Raw genomic sequence first — 19,972 nt, 5'->3', positions numbered from 1 at the left:
TAGAATCACTGGACGAAAGGTGTCATACAAATTTAAATAGCCACCCATTATGTTCACTAGTGTTAATGGCCCAGTTCAGCCATAGACCTCATTCTGACATAATGAGCCTTGGACCTGTGTGCTCTCCTCCCTTTTCTCCTCTGCATCTACAACCAGGAGATCAGGAGTCTTTACTTCCTTTTAAACTAACTTGTTCAGTATTATGCTTGAAACTCAAGAAATGGGCTGGTCTTAATTATTATTATTTTTTTTAGAGAAACAAGCCAGCTTTGAACTGTGGTTCATGAAGTTGGCTAGTATCAGTGAAGACTGATACAGAGATACAGCTAGCATTGATAGAAACATATAATGAACTGTTGGACATTTGTCTTCAGTAATAGCGTTTTAAAAAACGACAATAACACTTTGTTTTACCTGACTGTCAATTCCAAGCATAAGCAACATGGAGAAGAACAGTATTGCCCACAAAGGTGAGACAGGAAGTTGTGTTACTGCTTCTGGATAGGCTAAAAATGCAAGCCCAGGACCTGGTAATGGGGGAAATGTATTTATTGTCACTTACCATGAATGCAATATCTAGCAGCTCAATTTATTAATTATAAACTAATTTAGTCATTTTACTGTACTAATATCTCATTTCATACTACTGTATAATAACAAAGCTGGAAAAACTGAGACAGACACGAAATGGAGCTTAGAAAGTAGGTTTAAATATGCACATGAATATCTATCTCTATATATCTATGGATATAGAAACAATTATATTTTTGTGAAAAACAATTACAATATATTTTTCTATATACACAATAGCTTCTGAACTCTTAAAGCATTATGAAGTTATCTCGTACAGTGGTGCCCCGCAAGACGAATGCCTCGCAAGATGGAAAACTCGCTAGACGAAAGAGTTTTCCGTTTTGGAGGTGCTTCGCAAAACGAATCTCCTATGGGCTTGCTTCGCAAGACGAAAATGTCTTGCGAGTTCCTGCGGGTTTTTTTCCCTTTCTCCCCCCCTTTTTCTAAGCCGCTTATCAGTTGATCCGATAAGCTGATAAGCCGCTAAAAGCCGCTAAAAGCCGCTAATAGCACTAATCCGCTAATCCGTCAATGGGCTTGCTTCGCAAGACGAAAAAACCGCTAGACGAAGAGAATCACAGAACGGATTCTTTTCGTTTTGCGATGCACCACTGTATAAACATATGAAGCTGCTATGTTGTATTTCCAACAAGTAACTGTGCTGGTAGTTACTTGTTTATGCATGTCTACATTGATTCTTGAACCTTTGGCGTGAGGTGTGTTGGTCACTAGGCTTGCAGGCAGTTCTCAGATTACTTTGGGGTAATGGCTACTGATCTCACAAGCATATTAGTGCCTCGTTTATGCAAGTGACTGCCGCTCTATTTTCCTAGACAGCCATTAGGACTAATGAACTTTTGGGGGGTGTTCTCTCAAGTGCAGATTCCCCAATTATAGTGTAACTTGTCTTCCCTGCTATCTTCTGAAACAATAAGACACTGCAAACTGTTAAGATGTTGCACACCTGATTTTGCAACTTCTTCAATAGGACGTTTGGTGACATGAGCCATGAATCCAACAATGGAGAAGATAACAAAACCAGCAAACATGCTTGTGCAAGAATTTATGCAGCACACTATGATGGAATCCCTGAAAAAAGAGACAGAGAGAGAAGAGGGTAGTAATACTGTCCAAAGTCAGGCTTTCAAGCAACATTCCTGTTGACAGGGAAAATTGTTTAAGGCTTATGATACTGGATTATAACTCTGTATATGTAGGACCAACTTTTTAAATACAAAAATTATCAGTGCACTCTAGCTAGTTTTCTTCATTTGATAAAGAAGCCTTTCGTTGGTCCGTCTCTTATTAAGCACTGTGTCTGTTTTGCAGGGGAAAGTACTAATTCACATTACACTGATATGAGCTGGCTGAATGATTTTTGCTCGGGAATATTGGGACATGCAAAGGTAGCCTTACTGCCCTAGCCATCCTAGTCCCCAAGAGCCTGCAAAGAGGGGAAGTTTGATATTCTGACATTAAAAGTGGGGCTCTGCAGCAATATGTTGCAGCGCCTAACAAAAGTGTTCCTGTTCAGAGTTTGAGCAATTCAGGATTGACAGAAAGAAGGGAAGATGTCAGGATGGGGGGGGGGAGGAAAAGAGATACTTTAAATCTATCTTATTCACCTGAAATCTCTCCCTGCTATTCTATATAATGCTAAAAGTTGCCAGATCCATCTGCATTGCTTTATTGTTACATAGTTTAGTCATCCTCTCATAGAAATGCTGAGAGCTGGAAGCAGATCAATTTAGGGTCTCCATAAGATATTTCTTCATATTCCTCTCTAACCCCAAATGAAGCATAGGTCTTGGTGGAAGCCACACTGAATGTAGGTCCTTGCTGAGAACCTTTTTTAAAAAGGTGGAAACCACTACTAGTACTTTTGAATGGCTCCATTTTGCTGCCAAAACAGATAGGGACCAAAGCATCCAAATGACGTATTAGAAGGAATGATGTTGCCCACTTTGCATCTCATGAGGATCTCTCCTTGAACAATACAGCTGCTCCTCCAGTATGGGAGGAATCTGGAAACACCATGTGCTCTGTGTGCAGTAGGAGAGAATCGTTCCCTTTCAGCTTCTGAGGGATTATGTTTGTGCCCTGTGAATTGTATCAAATATTCCCTATCTGCAGCATCTAGGAATCTAGGCTACTAAAGAATGGTAACTGCTTTACCTGTAAACGTTGTTGTTGAAAGGGTTGTAACTTCCAAGAGCAATCAATGAGCCAAGACCCAGACCATAGGAGAAAAAGATCTGTGTGGCAGCATCCAGCCATACCTAGTCATAAAGGACAAAGACAGGGCCACATGGCTATGATTGGTAGTTTATATATAGTTGCAAACAGGTGATAATAAATAATGAGCGTGCAATGACAATATGAGCAATACTACTACAAATGGCCCAGAAATCAGTACAAGGGCTCCTGCTAGTGCAACATGCCTGGTAGGACTGGAGAAACCCCAGAACACCACATGGAGGGGAGAGCAGAGGGGGTTTGATTTAATCTGGAATGCAGAAACACTTGCTCCAACAGAATGATCAGAAGAGTGCATCACTTGAACTCCTCCCCATAGGATTATTAGGTTACCAGGCCTGAATGCTTACCTCAGAGTCAGAGAGCTTCTCAAACTTAGGAGTTACATAGAATAAAATGCCTTCTCTTGCTCCTGGTAATGTTACTCCACGGAAGAACAAGATAATCAACATGACGTATGGATACGTGGCAGAGAAGTACACTACCTGAAACAAAGAATGGGGTGTGTAGTGTTAGAAGCAATGAGTTTAACACTGAGGTTTAAGAAATACAGGGGAAATAAATGTGGTGATGCTGTACACATCTGAATCTAAGACTAGGGATGGGAAGTTCAGGCCTAGGGACCAAGTGCCGTCCTTCAGACTTTCATACTAGGCCCTCATGACTCTTCCTAGGCCACACACCCCATCCCAGCCACTCCTCTTGTAAGCCCTGCTTTGCACCCTCCTTGAGTGTTTTTGCCTGGCTGCAATACTTACTGCTTGCCTGGATGGAGGACAGAAGAGGTGTGCAACAGTGTGTGTAGAAACTAGCTTACTGAGAGAAGTTAAAATTCATATTAGTTGCTCTGCCTACTTTTGCCTCTGGCCTCACCCACGATTAGCATGTGGCCACCCCCCAAAAAGGTTACTAAGAAGGAAATGTGGCCCTCAAACTGAAAACGTTTCCACTGCCCCTCGTCTGAGACAGGTGCTCTTTCTTATTGCATGTTAAGCACAGGGCTACACAATCCCCTCCTTGCTAGACATGCCCATGCTTGGTTCTCTTGTACGGATTGCCGTCCTCCACCTTTTATAGTTAAGTCTGCTCTTACTCACTTTTACCGCCACAGCAGTACCTATTTATCTACTTGCAGTGGTGTGCTTTTGAACTGCTAGGTTGGCGGGAAGGTAAACAGTGTTTCCATGTGCTCTGGCTTACGTCACGGTGTACTGTTGCACCAGAAGCATTTTAGTCATGCTGGCCACATGACCCAGAAAGCTGTCTGTGGACAAATGCTGGCTCCCTCGGCCTGAAAGCGACATGAGTGCCACAACCCTATAGACTGGGCTTAACCGTCCAGGGGTCCTTTACCTACTACTCACTTTTAAAAACTTAAAAGTTCAATTTGTACAGTAATGGAATATATATATGCATGCTTGAAATACAACTTACAGCAGATAACAATAATCTTGTGGCGCCTTTAAAGCTTGCATGTTTTATCCAAGTTTATGAAAGTTTGTGCCATAATAAAATTTGTTAATATTTATGGTGTTGGAAGAGTCTTTATGTTTTTTGCTGCAACAGACTAGCACCACTATCCCTCTAGTAATTTACAGGGGTATCCAAAGAGTTTAAAAAAGAGCATTAACATTCACATCTCATGGAAGGATGTATCAGCAAGACTAGTCTATTTCGAAGCTTTAGAATTCTATGCTGACTCTGATTACAATGTACAGGCTTTTAGAACATATTCTTACCTTTCCTGTCCAGCCTACCCCCTTCCAGATGCAGAAATACACTAAAACCCAGGCAATTGCTAGAGTAATTGCTAATGGCCAACGGATCTGGCCTGGTTTTTCCAATCCATCTGTCATTTGGTGCATGTTACGTCTAAAATCAAAGAGGAAATGTATAAATTTCTTGAACTTAGCTGACCTTATACATCTAGTAAGAAATTAACTGAGCATATTCATTAGGATGAGGAAAAGATTTTTCTCAACTTACTCCCAGAATTCCAAAACAGCACTTGTCATGTTGGTGGTATTTGCTATACTATAATTTGAGAAACAGTGGTCTGTGTTCCAGGGGTTGTTACAGTGTCTCCATGGAAGATTCTAATTAAAAAGGCAAGGATAAAGAATGGGGAGAGAAGATAAAAACATCAGTGTTTTAAAGTCATCTTAAGAGCTAACAGCTAGTATATCATGCTCGCTTAGAAATGATAGCCAATGTTAAAACTAAGCTGGTTCCAATTTTTCAGGGCATTAAGCTTCCACAGAGTTCATGCCTGTCAATATTCTGTTGTAACTTTTGTCTCTTAAATGTTCTTGACTTACATTATTATATATGCATACTTCTGAAGACACACAGTACATTATTGGACATGAAGAGTGGCACTGATCTAATCTTTTCCCAGCATTTCTGATTTACTCTTCACAATTAGGAAGAACTAAACATGCTTTCTTTTTCTTTTTTAAAGCTGAAACAAAAATTTAACTTGAGTTGAGTGTTTCTTTTCCTACTAGCCTTTTCTCTCAGACCCATTTTGTACGTTATTCTGGTGGAGCCTGCTAAAAAGAGCTCTACCACTTTATGGGTCCATAAGAAATGTGTTGGTTGTGAATTCCTAGGCAAGTGCATTCTGAAACAATCAGATTGCAGGTCTCTGTAGGAATTCTGCACCACAACCAATTTGTGTGAGGTTGATTGAGGCCTGACTTTAACACACTTTATAACAGCAGGTGCTAGCCTGCTAGCCACCTGGAGCCTCTAGAAAGCACAACTCACACCACTTGCATTGAAGATGGGGGTCAGAAAAGCCCCTTGGGCTGACAGGATGTGATTATGTGTCATCCATTCCAGGGACTTCATATGAAAAATGTATGGCTGCCCCTATGAACCCATGGAGGAAGCCATCAATCATGTGCTGTCAATCCCAGGGACAGCTCTGACCACATTTTCAATGGGTATGGCAGCAGCTATGCTTTCTAGCTGCTGCAGACAGCTAGTACCTGTTTAAAAAAGAAAGAGGGAGAAAATGTGTTAAAGCCAGCACTTGAGGCACTTTTTATTGTAAAAATATTAAATCTGTGCAGGGGGAAATGCACACAGATACTGGATAGAATACATGTATTGGTGAACACATGCAAAAGATAAATTAAGAAGACCGACACATCCATTCCTGCTGCCCATGCAGCTGGGCTATGGCTGTACTGGGCTTATGCAGCTGTTTAAAAACATGGGTTGTGTGAAATCTAAATGGAACCCCAGCCAGCCATCTGGCTGTTGCATTTTTGGACCAATTGAAGTTTCCAAGCCATCTTCAAAGGCAGTCGCATAAAGAGTTCCTTGTTTGAAAATTACCAGAACCTGGAATATCATAGCCAAATCATCATCTCTGTCCAAAAGGAGCTGCAGCTTGTGGTCCAGCCAGAGCTGTAAAAAGGCACTCCTAGCCTCTTAGGCCAGTTGAGCCTCCATTGACAAGCAGAATCCAGAAGAACCCTTAAACTGTGGACCTGCTCCTTCCATGGAAGTGCAACCCATCCAGAACAGGCTGTCCTTCTCAGCTCCTGGATGTGAGAACTCAGGATGCATAACAGCTCTGTATTTTCTGAATTCAGCTTCAATTTATTGGATTACATCCAGCCTGTCACTGTCTCCAAGCACAGGTTTAACATCTCAACTGTCTCTCCTGATTCAGTTGGAACAAAGAGATAGTGCTGGGTGTCATCTACACATTAAGGACACTTCACTCCAAATCTCCTGATGACAACTCCCAGAGACTTCATGTAGACATTAAATAACATGGGAGACAAGATGGGACCCTGTGGGAAACGACAGAAAACTTCCATGACACCAAATAGTAGCCTCTCATAATGACTTTCTGGAAATGGTCCTGGAGGTAGAAGTGGAACCACTGAAGTACAGTGCCCCCAACCTCCCTGAGATGCTCCAGAGTGATACTGTGGCCAACAGTATCAAAAGCTGCTAAAAGATTAAGAATTAGCAGGGTCACACACCCTCTATCTTTCTCTCCAAAAATGTGATCAACTAGGGCAACCGAGGCAGTTATAGTGCCATGGTTAGGCCTGAGGCCAGATTGGAATGGATCCAAGGAATCGGTTTCCTCCTAGCATCCCTGAAGTTGGACCACCACTACCTTCTCAAGCATATCAAGGGTATGGTCCCTGGGTGCAGGGAGGTCTTCTTAAGGAGGGACCCAACCAATGCCTCTTTCAGTAAAGCATTAATCACTCCCTAGGCCCACCTAATTAACCTTCTATGGCTCACTCAAAGAAGATAAGATGTGCAAGAGTCAAGGGGGCAGTTCTTCAAGAAGCTTGTCCAGATTAAGCAAAAAAACCACACACACACAAAAAAACCACAACACCATTCACCACTTGAAAAAACTCTTTTGGGTGACTACTTGCAGATGTAATGGTAGTGGAGAAGTAAGCTTTCTTTGCCACCATCATTCGGTAGGCAGGGTGGAGTGGTTGGTTATACGTGAACATGCCCTAAAGTTTTGAAATAGATGTATTCCACCTCAAGGTTGATGTGAGAGACAGTAAAGAAATAGTTAAAAATAAATATATGGACCTGTGGAATAGAGGAAGGCCATTGCTATATGAACTTCTGGCTGCCTCTGGAAATTAAAGCTATATATTACGCCAGTATGTTGCCATGATGTGTTTTATGGACCAAAACATTATAATACCTGTTGGAATAATAGAATCTCAAAATGCTATGGGTGGAACTTTTAGTGGTCAAGGAATCAGCATGACTTCCTAGCAACGCTATTAGGTCCTAATCTATGTCCATACACAACTGTTGTTCTCCAGTTTTCAAGTTCATCCAATTTAAATCATTTCCCTATGCAACAGAAAGGAGAAGCTGAAATGATTTGTCCATTAGGTAAGTAAAGTAACTTGTGAAGAAGTTGGTGAGGGATTGATGAGAGGAGTGAGGGTTTTTTAAACATGAGAAGAAAGATCACTTACTGTGGTGAAAGAGTTGTATAAGTAATATATGGCCCAGGAAATAATCACAATGTAGTAAATATTAAGCCAGAAGGACAGGACAGCAGCAGCTAATCCCACACCTATAGGGAGAAAAGCATATCAGAGCATTTTAGGACTCATATTCTTAGCAGTAGAGTTTCAGAATATAACAATAATAAGTACATTTGGAGGGATGTAAACCTAAATAAGACAAAATTGCTATGTGTTTTTGCGCACTTATACTAAGATGAAAATGGTTATGAGAAAGTAGTGGTTACGTGAACTGCAGTTTGAGGTATCAGTCTTCTTAATGAGGGTTGAAGAGTAACACAAAAAAACTACACTTTCAGTTTATGTTTCTACAAAGTCAGATAACCCTTTTGCTATGGGCAGGGAGCAACCACGTGAAGGGGGAAGAGATATCACAAGAAATGTACACTACAGTGGTACCTTGCAAGACGAATGCCTCGCAAGACAAAAAACTCGCTAGACGAAAGGTTTTTCCTTTTTCGATTTGCCTCGCAAGACGAATTTCCCTATGGGCTTGCTTCGCAAGACGAAAACGTCTCGCGACTTTTTTTTCTTTGTCTAAAAACAAAGACATGTTTTGTTTATAAAGTTAATTTATTTTCCCTTAAATTTTTGAACTGCTCTTTACAGTATGTGTGACTTTAAAGAGCAGTTAATAAACTGTTGTTGTACCAAATTTGGCTTTGTTTGGACTTTTTTTGACCATAGGAACGCATTAATTGATTTTCAATGCATTCCTATGGGATTTCGTGATTCGCAAGACGAAAAATTCGCTAGACAACAAAAATTGCGGAACGAATTAATTTCGTCTTGTGGGGCACCACTGTACAAGTAAGCAAATTAGGGTTGTTGGGCAAAGGAAAGAGAGTGCCTCATTAGAAAGCAGTGTTCTGTTGCCAAATGAAATAAGGGTTCTGAATGTTTAGCCAGCCTACAGCTGGAAACAATATACTGAGAAATTGAGACTGAGGATAACACATTGCAACACTGGCCATAGTCAAGAGATGTGTATGGAAAGAAAAATAGGATAAAAGGTGGAGATGCCTGGGATTAAATTGCAGAACTATCTGGTTATTCGGTCTATTTTTCTCATATAGACAGTGTTTATACTGGCTTGTTGTAAAAGTGCAATTTCAGAGTTATGTTATCATTTTATTATTTCTTTTGCAATAAATATTTATTGGTTTGGTGCATCTTTTAATATACTTAAATAACTTTGAATTCTTAGTCCAGAAAAAGTGGGCCAATATTAAATTGGTAAAAGAATGACCTGAATGTTAACACCTACTATGGTATTAATAGCATTGTATTTAACTCAACACTGTACCTTTGAACATTGGAGCAAGCTTCCAAACTCCAAGACCTCCTATGGATGTGTATTGCCCAAGTGAACATTCCAAAAGAAACAGGGGAACTCCAGCAAAAATTAAAGTAAGGAAATATGGAATCAGGAATGCTCCTGAAAGGATACAAAAAATGAGCAATTATACTGAAAACCAACATATGTATCATTAAGCAAGAATTCAACATTCATTTTTTTCCTTTAAATGCAGCAGAAAGCAAATGAACACTATTTGTGACCTAGTTGCTCTAGGTCTCCTCTGATACTATTGCCCTAATCATATGCATGGTTAGGGATATGCTTTGCTGTTTTGCAGTGTGAGCTGAGTCACATGTTACAAAGAATGTTTGCAGATGAGTTTCTGCTCTTTTTTTATTATAGGAGCAGACAGCCTTCACCAGCAATTAATACCACCACGAAGGTCTTGCTTTGTGTCACAGCAAGAATGAGTTACTCTTGCTACTGAGCACCCTGACATAACCTTGACCTGGCTGCAGAACCTGGCTTTTTGGTGCCATATTAGTCTGGAAGAGACTGCTTTCCTGATAAAGGCAAAAGCAGATGTTCTCATAGTACACAAGGCATATCCTTTTCCTAAAACCTAGCTGCTGTGGCTGTCGCCAAATATAATAGTATATCATGGTGGCACTCTGAATGGGACGAGGCAAAGAATCAGCAGAGCAGTCCCTGTGAGCCTCTTTGCTCTCCTCCAAATGAAGAATAGGGAAAGTGTTCTGCTGCCTTCCAAACCAACCAGATGGGAACTCAAAATACATCGATTGTCATCCTTCACTGAAGTGATCGGCTATCATGGCCAAGGAATCCAGTGTGCAAGTAGTAAAATCTGTTTAGCGTGCCTTTCCAAAAAGCATTATCATGCAGTTTGAAAGACCTGTGTTAAGAACTTCAGCCTGCTCTCCCTTCTCTGCTTAACAGGAAGTAGTGGATTCTGATAAAAAATATTTAGCACTTAATTACATAAACTGAAATAAGTACCTCCTCCATTTTTTCCACAAAGGTATGGAAACCGCCAAACATTTCCTAAGCCAATCGCATAGCCAACACAGGACATAAGAAAGTCAAATTTCCCCTTCCAGGTGTCTCTGTCTGGAATATCTCCTTTTTTCTTCTGCACCTTGACCACGAGTGTCTTAGGCTTGTCATTGGTGATTGAGGCATCACTGAGTTCTGTGGAGATTTGTCCATCAGCTACTTTTGTTCCATTTGTTGCCATGTCTCTAGGTTTAGATGGAGAGGCTCTCGCAGCTGGACGAGAAATGTCAGCACCAGTCCACGTGGACAGCAGCTTTGCGGCTGTTGACTACCCAACCAAAGCTTGATGGGATTGTTAAAATAGCAGTGGAGGTGATGCTTGAGAGTGTTAAAATCCAAACAGGTATCTTGTAATAGGTGTCCGTATTGATCTGCAAAACAAGACCAGGAGATTTTTTAAATTGGGCCTTACACAGAAACGATCACAGTTAAATTCAAATCCTTTCAGTAACTTGTATTTTCAGATTGTGCCCTTGATCACAACCAGCCATGAAAGTGTACTTTTTATCTAAATACACGAGTCCTTCTTAGAATGAGTGGGAGTTTAACTCATGACATTTGTCAACACCCAACAATTCACAAAACAAATGATGCACGGATAAATGCACAACACCATGTTTTTCAAAATTACACTCAGGGTTTTTTTAAGTTATTAAAAAAAAATACACGAGGAAGTAGCAATCATAAAATGAAGACGAGAGGAAGAAGCCTTGTGGGTGAGGAGCTCCCAGGTTCAGGAAATAGACCAGTTGCCTGTTCTTAATGGGGTTGCTCCCTTCCTGAAGGAGCATGTACATAGCTTGGGAGGTAGACGTATCCTCAGTGGTCAGGAATGCTTCCTTCCAGCATTGGCTGTTTCTGGGCAGGGAGAGTTTGGCCATAGTGTTGCAGGCCTTAGTAACCTCTAGATGGGACTACTGTTGTGTGCTCGACATGGACCTACCCTTGAGGCTGGTTCAGAAATTACAGATGCTGCTGAATGCTGCACCCTGGAACAGCTCTGCATCAGCATATTACTGGAAACTGCAATGGCTAAGCTCAAGGTATTATTATTTGTGTTTAAAGGAACAGGTTACCTGAAAGACTGCCTTATACACCAGCCAGATCACTGTGATCATCTAGAGAAGCCACATATTCCTTTATCTTCTACTTGATTCAAGGGTTTCAGCGTAGTGGCACTGATCTTATTGAAATTAGATGGACACCTACAATTCTGATGTTTTGTCATCCGTTGAAAACATTTTAATTTCTCAAATGTTTTAGATAATTAATTCTGTTTATTGTTAGTCATTTGGTTCTAGTTATGATTTTATCAATAGTGGTTGTACTTTTTTGGTGCCCACCACCACCATCACAATAGCTTTCTTATGAATTAGGTGGTTTAACCATATAAACAAAAAATAAATCAAATACTTGATAAATCAAATAAATAAACAATAAAACCTTTAATCTTTTCTCAAAGGTTGGATTTTAAAGGGTTAGCAAATCATTACACTTTATGGTCTGTTTAAGGCATTTAAACATAGGAAGCTGTCTTATACTGAGTCAGAACTTTGACCGATTTAGATCAGTATTATCTACTATGAATGACAGTGGCTCAATAGGATTTAAATCGAGTCTTTCTTGGGCCTACCTGAAGATGCCAAGGACTGAGCCTGGGATCCTTTGTATGCAGAGCTTGTGCTCTGCCACTGAACTATGACTGGTCTCCTTGTGGGGTTGTGGGAACCGCTCCCTGGAAAGCTGCTCCCATACCGCTAGGACACCATTCAGGTGTGTCTCAAGTATCTGAATGCAGGGTGCAATTATTTTGCTCTGCAAATTGGTCATAATGCTATTCTTACTTGTACAACATAAGAAACAAAGGGAAACCTTCTTAGGATTCAGGTCTAACTTTGCACCTTAACTTCCCTCGATCGCTGCTGGATTTCTTTGAAGAAAAACAAACAGGCAATATGCAAGCCAACAAGTATACTTGTTGTATATTATACAAGTATGGTTACGATAATACAATATTGTTTAATGGCAGTAATAATTGCTTTTGTAGTACACATTTCAGGTAAATGAACCAAGACAAGGCAGAGAGAACCATCATAATCAGAAGCTGAAATGATCACAAATGTTGTGATCATTTCAGCTAGTGGTTTATAATGATCACATTATTTTTATGATACCTTTGTCACACTGTGTACTAATGGAATCACAGAATCGTTGAGTTGGAAGGGAGCCCAAGGGTCATCTAGTCCAACCTCATACAATGCAGTAATCTCAACTAAAGCATCCCTGGCAGATAACCATCTAATGTCTGCTTAGAAACCTCCATCAAAGGAGAGTCCTCCCAAGGTATTTTACTTTGTTGCCCTTTCAGATAACTCCCATGCAAAAAAAAAAAACAACAACAACACACACCAAACCACCAAATATTTATATTTTACAATGGACTGCACAGTAGCTGCCTATGCTTATAGCAATGAAACTAAAACTTTTTTAAATAGAACATGGATCCATAGGATAGTATCCAACTAAGCTCTACTCAAAGTAGCCCTGTTGGACTTAATAGACTTAAGTTAGTTCTGTCCATTAATTTCAATGGGTCTACTCTGAGTGGACCAGCATGGGTCTACTCTGAGTGGACCCATGCATTTCAACTTTCATTGTTTGAAAGAACTAGAAGATAAAATGAATATTTAGTATTAAGCATATAATGAATGCAAGCTTTGGTTTAAAAAAATAGCTCAGTGAATGCCTAATGGACAATTGTTGCACTGTCAGTATGACTGATGAGGAACCCATCAGTGATAAATTATAATCCAAATATATTAGCTTTTCAATTACAGCCTTCTGGCCATTATTTCCAATCAAAATGTCAGTAATCAGAACTCTTTTCTATAAATTCTTAGCTAAACTGTTCTCCCCTTTATTCTACAGTTGCATCTCAGAGAAGCAGCATTGCATTTAGACCAATATTTTTGAATCTGCTGGGTAAAGAACAATTTAGCGTGCCTGCACTTTGTCCACCACTGCATTCAGTCACTGGCATCCAGCATTTTTAGAAATGTGTGTACCTCCATTTGAAGTACAAGCCCCTCTGCTTGTTGTGATTATATTACACAATCAAATCCATTTTATACACAGAATCTGGTAGAGTAAGACTTTGTAAAGACAAGTCATGCATTTTACTGGGACCAGCTCAAATTTTTACGAGATTTTCATGGGTCTCTGTAGTCCTCAATGTGTTGGGCTTCCTTTGCTCATCATAATCCACACTAGATTAAATTTTCACTTTACTGTGGCTAACTTCCATTTTATTTTATTGTCTTGTAAAAATTGATATTTCTTGCCTTTATTTCATTTGATCACACAGCAGGCAAAAAAGAAAAATGGAAGGATGAGCCAATTAAGATGAAAAGGAAAAGATGAGCTGATGAAATGGAAGAATTTCTTTCTTTTTTCATTCTAAAGAGCATCACTTGTCTTGCAGTCATCTGGGTTCGTAAACATTGCTGATTCACAAGTTCAAGTTGGAATCGGTTCTTTGGGAACTGTTATATTTCCCTATGTCTGCTGATGAAGTAAAGGACATGGGAAGATAACCTTCCTTAACTTTTTTTATTGTAATTGTAAATGTTAAAAAAGAGGGGTTGTTGGAAAGGGGTTATAGTACTCAGAATCCACATGAGCACCAACATTTGCTAATAGCATTACCCTATTCTCGGGGGCAATGACACATTATTTGCATTCCCAAATTCATCCTAAGGGCCTTTCTTTCAAATTTGAGTTCAGAATATTCTGTCCTGCCCCCAATTCATTTTTTTAACCTAACAATCTAATTCAAAAAGGAGTGTAGATTTGTGTGTGCAGAATATTGAGACACCTGCAAAAAATACCCACAATGAATGTGAGTTTCTTTATCTGGGAGAAAGATTGATGGCATCATTGAATAATAGAAATGTGCCTGAAATAGCCAGTGCACAAATTTCTAGCACCACCTACTGATGAAAATTAGAAGGACAAATGAGGTGTTTCTTCTTTTTATCAGTACATTGTTATCAAGATTTCCAGTTTTGTTTTCCAGTATAAAATAAGTGCAATATAAGTGCAATATTTGCTCAGATCTCCCAAATCACATTTTTTAGTATGCAAAATCATATTTTTAATTGATTAGGTATGAGAATTATGCAAAAACCTTTGCATAACTTTGTCCAACTCCTTTGCATAAAGCTCTAGTTCCAGAATGGCACTATTACCAAAATCTTTAACCAAACCAAGATGTTATTTATTGGGGCTTCCACCACAGTTCCTGTGAGTAGCACTTTGTATTCAGGATTTAGACAAAAACAGTGAAATTTTGGTTAGAGTTGTTGACATACACAACACAAGCTTTTTCAACAACTAGAAAGAACTAAAACAGGACATTTAGTATTGACTCAGCCCTATATGCAATGTTAAAATAACACTGGGCTTGAGAAATAAGCACCAGAAAGCTCTAAAAAGGAAGAATGAATGGCATACAATCCTGTCAAGGTTAGGGGAAACTTTAATAAATAAATTATGCCATCACATTCATGTATTTAAGAGGCAGGCACAGCCAAATAATAGATTAGCATTTATGAACTTAGCTCCATTAAAAAAATAAAAACATTTAATATGCCCTTCTACTGCTTTATGCTGCTCTTCTAAACTGTACTATTTTCATGTTTTTTGGTATTTATTTATTTATTTTATTATTTGAGGCACCCTGGAAACACATTTGGTAATATATGTGTTAATGTTGTTGTCGTTTAGTCGTTTAGTCGTGTCCAACTCTTCATGCCCCCATGGACCAGAGCACGCCAGGCACTCCTGTCGTCCACTGCCTCCCGCAGTTTGGTCAAACTCATGCTTGTAGCTTCGAGAACACTGTCCAACCATCTCGTCCTCTGTCGTCCCCTTCTCCTTGTGCCCTCCATCTTTCCCAACATCAGGGTCTTTTCCAGGGAGTCTTCTCTTCTCATGAGGTGGCCAAAGTATTGGAGCCTCAGCTTCAGGATCTGTCCTTCCAGTGAGCCCTCAGGGCTGATTTCCTTCAGAATGGATAGGTTTGATCTTCTTGCAGTCCATGGGACTCTCAAGAGTCTCCTCCAGCATCATAATTCAAAAGCATCAATTCTTCGGCGATCAGCCTTCTTTATGGTCCAGCTCTCACTTCCATACACCACTACTGGGAAAACTATAGCCTTAACTATACGGACCTTTGTCGGCAAGGTGATGCCTCTGCTTTTTAAGATGCTGTCTCCTATATGGGCCTTTGTTGGCACAATATGTGTTAATAATCATTTATAAATAATAACCAGCAACCCAGTGTGCAGGAAGTGAAATAACCTTAAACTACATTGGCGACAAAATTGAGAAATTCACTGCTGCCAAACCTTAAAACAACCCTGTCTATAATATGATGAAAAGTCAAGGTAAGATGGAAAATGTAACTAAAATAGTAGTTTACTGTTGACCAGTATAAGCAAAGATGTTACTATACAACAGAGTCAGCTTTCATACACTTCCTCAGCTGCATGGAAATTGCTTCCCTGTTGTGTTGATTACAGAAGACCAGTTGTTTCATCTTCTGTGGTCTCCCCTCATATCCAACAGCCTTCAAACACATAATTTTGGACACAGAACAGTGTCATATAGACATGGTGTTGAATATACTCATTAGGTTGCTAGGACTTTCTATGGAAACATTAGATGCATTGAGAGACAGACTTAGGTCATACATTAGATGAAAATGCTTGGGAAAAGACTTGCACCACTGAAACAAACATGTCCACATGTCAGGGTCCATGCTCTTAAAAGAATGCCGTGGTAGTTCAGAAACCTAGTACAGCTTAGTTATATGGAAGCAGGCATTTATCAAGAAATTGAAGAAATTGCAGGAGTAGGAGAACTCATGTATATATTTGGAGGGAGTGCTTGATTGTTAACACAAGAAATGCTGGACCAGAAATGCTGACAATCTTAAGTGAATTAATTTACCCCTCAGTTGCTTCTTAGAAAAGTGTTTGAAGGTAACAATTCGGAAGTGAAATTTAAGGAATTACTAAAATTTCTAATAACTGCAGCACATTGCACAGAAGTGGAAGATACTCAAAACACTGGCTTCTTAAATGGTATTATTTGGTTTTGGAATTCCATTGAAAGCTGAACTCTTTTATTAGTCAAGTCAAACATAAAAGCTTGAGGCCACCTGAAGCACTCAAGGTGCTAGGAACTGATTAAAAAGAACTACAAATGATTCTATTTCAGACTTTAGTGACAGCCATGAGATATATATTTTTTTAATATCTTAGGTTGGAAATGAGGAAGATCCTGAATTAGAAAAATGTACATGGTCTTTACCTTTGCATGTCTTGAGAACCATGAAAAACTAGGCCTTTAGTTCCCGAGGCTACATGAACGCTTTGTCTCAGACTGCCCTGATTCTCTCCAGCTCCTAGCAGAAATAAACCCCAGGCTTCACTGTCATGTCTCTCTACAGCAATTCAATTACTGCTTCCACTCCCGTTGGCTGCTTTACTGCTACACGAGTGACTCTTTATATTAGCTGCAGCTGGGCTAGCTGGTGCCTAAAGGCACGGTCGGAAGGAGCAATGGCAAAGACTTTGCATAAAGACGGAGAGTCAAAGCCTGTATGTTTTCTTCATATTAAGGTCATCTTTGCATCTGCAGAGGAATACTATTGTCAGTATTAGATTAATATTGCCCTGTCCTTTTAAATGGGAATTGCTAGTCCAGTCTCTCACAAATATGGAGGAAACACTTCGTAAGTTAGAGATACAAAGGCATTCATTGCCTTTAAAATTACCGTAAGTGACTCTTTCTACCCTCAGTCTGTTTAGGATTGCCAGCTTGCAGCCCAAAGAACCTTCCTTTAGTTTAATGTCCTGCCCCCACCCCAAAGGATGGTGGTTACAGTTTCTTCCACCCTCCCCATCATTCAATCCAGTTACACATCCTCCCTGTGTTAGGAAAACAGGAGATTACAGAGGAACAACTTTATCTGTCAACAATGAGTCAGGTCCCTTTTAATTATGCTTGGATTTAATGCCCCTCCAACACTTAGTTCTCTTGGATCAGTTTTGTGGGGGAGAAATGACTAACAAATTTAAATAACAATAATAATATTTTAGTATGTCTTTAGATGCTTTCTTATTCAGCTTTTACAAGGCTAGCTCAACAGAGACATTGCTTAGCTTGTATTTCATGACTAGTGACTGCTGGAAGATGGGGATTAAGAACTGTTTTCCCCAGGGTGGTTCCTTGAAGGACCCTGGCTCACCCATATGGGCATCCAAGATGCAGAGCTCCATTGCCAATAATGTATGTACAGTGCCTGGAATCACAGATGGACTGTTCTACTGAAGTAAGAGGAAACCAGAACTTATAATTTCTGTCCCTCCAATACACAGGAGAGATAAGAGAGAATTAATGAGTCATAAAACAGCTGCTCATTCTTGGCTGACCACCTATAAGAGGAAGACAAAACCTTAGGCTTCCCCCCCCCCAAAAAAGAAGTTGTATCAAGACATGGCACCCTGTAGCCTAACAGCATGTTAGAAAGTCAGTACTTCCAGAGGCAACATTGCCGTAATAAAATTAGACCATAGTACAGAGCATCCCCTCTGGTGAGTACAAAGCACTAAAAAGATAACTTCCTCTCTTTTATGGCTGCAGGGATGCAGCAGCCTGCAGAGTCTGGCAGATGTAAAATGGGGACAGGCTTGCAGCATGTGGATGGAGCCTGCCTAACGGTTGCCCTTTGGCCCAGTCTGGGTTATAGGAGGGCAAAGAGAATTTGCAGTGCTAAGAAGAGTTTTGTGTCCTTAATACTGTACAGGGCTCCTGATGCACACCAGCTTGAACTGCAACAGCAACAGGCGTGTTTTTGAGGGGGAAAGATCTTACAAGCTTGAACAGCTGCCCACCCTTTAGCTCCCTGTGTTTCAGATGGGATGTTTCTCCTCTCCCAGCTGCCACCACAGAGCTACCTAATATTGCCCTGACGAATGAGAGAGAGAAGACAGAACAGGCAGCCCATTATTTAGCTCCTAAATAGTGGCCTGGCCCAGCCATCCCTCCTCTTTCTATGGCCAACTTTTTATTGGCACCCTAAATTGCCATCACAGGTTTACTCACAAACCATCTTTGCCTGAGGGGAACAGTTTTCAAAAGGCCTTTCCCCCCCCTGTAGCTTGTCTCCTGCCTTTTTATTATAGTTTTCATATATGAAGTTCTGTGTAAACTGCTTTAGAATGTTCACCTGAAAAACAGGATATAAACAACTTGAATGAATATAACGATCCTCACCCAACTTTGTTGTGTGATGTTACCACCGGAAGCAAGCAAGCAGAACATGTTTTCTTCTTCTGACTCTGTTTCCTTCTCTCCTTCTTCTACATGTGGCAGTATTCAACTAAGTTTTATTCAGAGAAGACACACTGAAATTAATGAACCTATATCAGTAGACCTAGTCTGAGTAAAACTTAGTTGAATGCTACCCATGCTTCTTAGAGACTGAAGAAAGGTTCAAAGCTTCCTGTGTATATCCCTATACAGTGGTACCTCGGGTTAAGAACTTAATTCATTCTGGAGCTCCGTTCTTAACCTGAAACTGTTCTTAACCTGAAGCACCAATTTAGCTAATGGGGCCTTCTTGTGCCACCGTGCCACTGCTACACAATTTCTGTTCTCATCCTGAAGCAAAATTCTTAACTCGAGGTACTATTTCTGGGTTAGCGGAGTCTGTAACCTGAAGCGTCTGTAACCCGAGGTACCACTGTATAATATATATTGATTTGGGGCATCTTCCGTATATTTTCCATGTTGATAATACATATCCTATTAATAATGATATGGCAAGTGGAGAGTGAAATCTAGCTATCAGCTTGAGCATAAATATCATATTTAATGTGAATTATTTCCCTGATAATTACTAATCAGCTTCATTTAATTGCATCAGAGAAGGAACTTTGAATTTGAAATCTGTGTGAACCTTTGATTGCCATTAGTCCCTGCCTGTATCCTAAGGAAGTTTCTAACATTCCACTTTAAATTCTCAGTTTAATTTATATGCAGATGACAGTATAACTTGCAAGGCACTCTGCAGATGTTGCTTGCTGGATGCTATGAACAGTGCTTTAAACACAAGCTGAGCTATCAGGCTGGCAAGTGCTTGCTAAGTGGTCCCAAAGTGCACATACAATCTACCCAGCATTCAGATGTGAATGCATTCATTTTGTGTCAGCAATCCTTTGCAGAATACAACAGAAGAAGAAGAAGAAGAAGAAGAAGAAGAAGAAGAAGAAGAAGAAGAAGAAGAAGACGACTTCCAGAATTACAATCTGGTGTTGTACAGAGATTTAAATGGATACATGAGAATTCAGGAGATTTAACTGAAGTTGCCTTGTAAAAAGGGGTAATGAAAGCTAATTATACAAAAGAATTCAATTTTTTTTGACCTGCCAAATGATCCACATGCTGTTAAAGTACATGCTCAGATTGTAAACTGCAGGTTCTTCTGAGAATTAATGGGCCAAATATTCTTCTATAGCACAGAAATGATAGTTTGTTTCATATACAGTTATTTAGCAAACAGCATTAATATTTAATGCTTAGGGATCCTGAAAATACACATTTCCTCCTTTTAATTTCCATCTCTCAAATAGTTTTCCAGCTGTAGTGCTCCTATCTACCACTG

The 19,972-nt window shown here is 39.9% G+C and overlaps 1 protein-coding gene across 2 annotated transcripts in view; it reads right to left on the bottom strand.

Moving 5' to 3' along the window:
* SLC6A1 (solute carrier family 6 member 1) overlaps positions 1–19,972 on the bottom strand; it is an 81,675-nt gene that overhangs the window by 17,237 nt on the left and 44,466 nt on the right. For both annotated transcript variants that reach the window (XM_083488994.1, XM_083488995.1), the window contains exons 2-10: positions 10,183–10,610; positions 9,172–9,303; positions 7,815–7,915; positions 4,816–4,925; positions 4,569–4,701; positions 3,180–3,314; positions 2,749–2,852; positions 1,538–1,662; positions 415–527 (exon numbers count right to left, since the gene is read on the bottom strand). In XM_083488994.1, coding sequence (XP_083345120.1) covers positions 415–527; positions 1,538–1,662; positions 2,749–2,852; positions 3,180–3,314; positions 4,569–4,701; positions 4,816–4,925; positions 7,815–7,915; positions 9,172–9,303; positions 10,183–10,420 — 1,191 coding nt within the window. In that variant the 5' untranslated portion in view covers positions 10,421–10,610. The remainder of the gene's footprint in view (positions 1–414; positions 528–1,537; positions 1,663–2,748; positions 2,853–3,179; positions 3,315–4,568; positions 4,702–4,815; positions 4,926–7,814; positions 7,916–9,171; positions 9,304–10,182; positions 10,611–19,972) is intronic.

The sequence above is a fragment of the Podarcis liolepis genome (assembly GCF_965112155.1).
Source record: "Podarcis liolepis genome assembly, chromosome: 2".
NCBI classification, from domain to species: Eukaryota; Metazoa; Chordata; class Lepidosauria; order Squamata; family Lacertidae; genus Podarcis; species Podarcis liolepis.
This window is presented reverse-complemented; position numbering and strand designations above follow the sequence as displayed.